Raw genomic sequence first — 2,500 nt, 5'->3', positions numbered from 1 at the left:
ACGGTATTATACATATAACTAATTATAAACAAAATATTAGGAATACCGAAAGTATACTTGATAAATGGGGAATTCAAAGGAAAATTAAAAAAATTAATTTGGAAAATAATTTCTTATTTAATATATCTATAGATAATGAAAAAGAAAATAATCTTATCATTACAAATATTACAGGAAATAATAATATCAAAACTGATGATGATAATAATAATAATAATAATAATAATAATATGTCTCATATTAATATAACAAAAAAAAAAAGGACTACTACCCCATTATCACATTCAAATAATAAAAACGATGTGAGGACCAATAATTATAAATCATCAGAATTTTTTGAAGATGTCCATTTAGATATATTAGAAGAGAAAATAAATATCAATGAATTTTTTATTCTAAATAATATATCTTTATATAATAATATTATTCATATATATAAAAACGGGAAATTCTTCTTTCCATATGAACAATTGAGGGCTGTTTTCTGGATATGGATACAGTCCATATTCTCTGACATATCATATTTGGAAAAAGATGTTGAAGAAGAAAAATTAAAAGAGAAAGAGAATATAGATCTACACGTGGATTTCTTTGATATAAACAATAACAAATTCTTTTATGATAATATAGCACATCGTGATGAGGACAACCCTTTACAAATCCATATACTTAGTGTACAAAGAAAAAAAATAAAAAAAAATAAAAAAATAAAAAAAAAAAAAAAAATAAAAAAAATAAAAAAAATAAAAAAAATAAAAAAAATAAAAAAAATAGAAATATAAATTATTGTTTTAGATATATATGTAAATATTATAGGATATATGTGTATAAAAATAAATACATACATATATACATACATACATATATACATACATACATATATACATACATACATATATACATACATACATATATACATACATATATACATACATATATACATACATATATACATACATACACACATACATATATACATACATATATAAATACATACACACATACATATATATATTGTGTATATATTTTATTTTTTCTTGATAGGATCTGACAAATTTCGAAATGAACTACAGACTAGTCAAAGAATATCTGAACGAAAAGGGATGCACCTGCGGTTACAACAAAGTTGTAAAAAAGGATGAAGAGAAAAATATACCTAAATTAAATAATATTATTAAATATATTAATAATTTACATAACGAATTTGATGCTTTTTATAATTATAAAAAGAAATCGAAAAATTTAAAGGGTGATATGTTTGTAGAATATTTAGAAGAGAAGAAAAAAAACATGATCATAAATTCAAATATAGAAAAAGAAGATTATACTACATTATCACATATTGTAAATAAAAAATTAATACCTATAGATAAAATATTAAACTACAACCCAAGTTTGGATTTTTCATATATAATACAAGGTATTAAACATAACAATTTTATTAAAACGTCTATTAATATAAATCAAGTACAAGAAAATGATTGGTATGAAATGTATATTTATCATAAAAATAAAAAAAATAAATCTTCAGAAAAGAAAATTAAAAATACATCTATTCTGTTAAATCAAAATTTTATAAATAACGAACATAATAATAATAATATTATAAGATTAACATCATCTTCAAAATATAAAATAAATGAAAAACCATCAACATATGCATCAACCATTTTTCAATATTCTGAACAATTCATATCAAATAATGATATTTACACTTTTGCTGATAACATTAACAAAAAAAGGGAACATTTCTTAGAACACATCAAAACAAAACAACACAAATGCCGACATAACTTTTATCATATACTTTCAAAGGTGGAAACATACATGAACTGTGTAGCATATAACTTATAAAAAATATAAATAAATAAAAATAAATAAATAAAAATAAATAAATAAATAAATATATATATATATATACTTATATATTTTTATGTGGGGAATGAAAATATTATAAAAAATGTTACAAGTTTTAAATATTTTGTATTATATATACAATTTTTAACATTACATGAAAGAAATAATATATTTATTTAACATAAAAAAATATATTTTTAATTATTTTACAATTTTTAATCTCTTTTAAATATAATTATATATATATATATATATATATATTTATTTATTTATTTATTTATTCATTCTTTTTTGTATATTACAATAAAATTTATATAATTCAATATAATAATATTTGTTTAAAAAAAACTTTATTTTTTCTTGATGGGTATATATATAAAATATGCCTATTTTTTTTTTAAGGGTCTTACTGAGGTACATACGCGAAGAATAAATAAAAAGGAATATGCATAATATATTATATATATATATATATATATATATATATTATATATATATTTTTTTTTTTTTTTTTTTTTTTTTTTAAATCATGAAAATTTAAAATATATTTTTTTATAAATTTTCTTCTTTTAATTTTTTTTTAATAAATATTTTTTTTCTTTAATTATATTGTTTTTTTTTTTTTTTTTTTTTTTTTTTTTTT

At 17.5% G+C, this 2,500-nt stretch overlaps 1 protein-coding gene across 1 annotated transcript in view; it reads left to right on the top strand.

The window, feature by feature from the left end:
• PRSY57_0706400 (hypothetical protein) overlaps nucleotides 1-1,854 on the top strand; it is a gene marked incomplete at both ends in the record, with an annotated part of 3,190 nt that extends 1,336 nt beyond the window's left edge. The window contains 2 exons of the mRNA XM_012906725.2: nucleotides 1-674; nucleotides 1,045-1,854. The exon at nucleotides 1-674 is cut by the window's left edge and continues 1,336 nt beyond it. Of these exons, the coding sequence (XP_012762179.2) occupies nucleotides 1-674; nucleotides 1,045-1,854 (1,484 nt within the window). The remainder of the gene's footprint in view (nucleotides 675-1,044) is intronic.
• Between the last annotated feature and the right edge of the window lie 646 nt (nucleotides 1,855-2,500).

This window comes from Plasmodium reichenowi, chromosome 7 (genome assembly GCF_001601855.1).
Source record: "Plasmodium reichenowi strain SY57 chromosome 7, whole genome shotgun sequence".
Lineage (NCBI taxonomy): Eukaryota > Apicomplexa > Aconoidasida > Haemosporida > Plasmodiidae > Plasmodium > Plasmodium reichenowi.
Note: the sequence above shows the minus strand (reverse complement) of the source record. Positions and strands in the feature narration are given on the sequence as shown.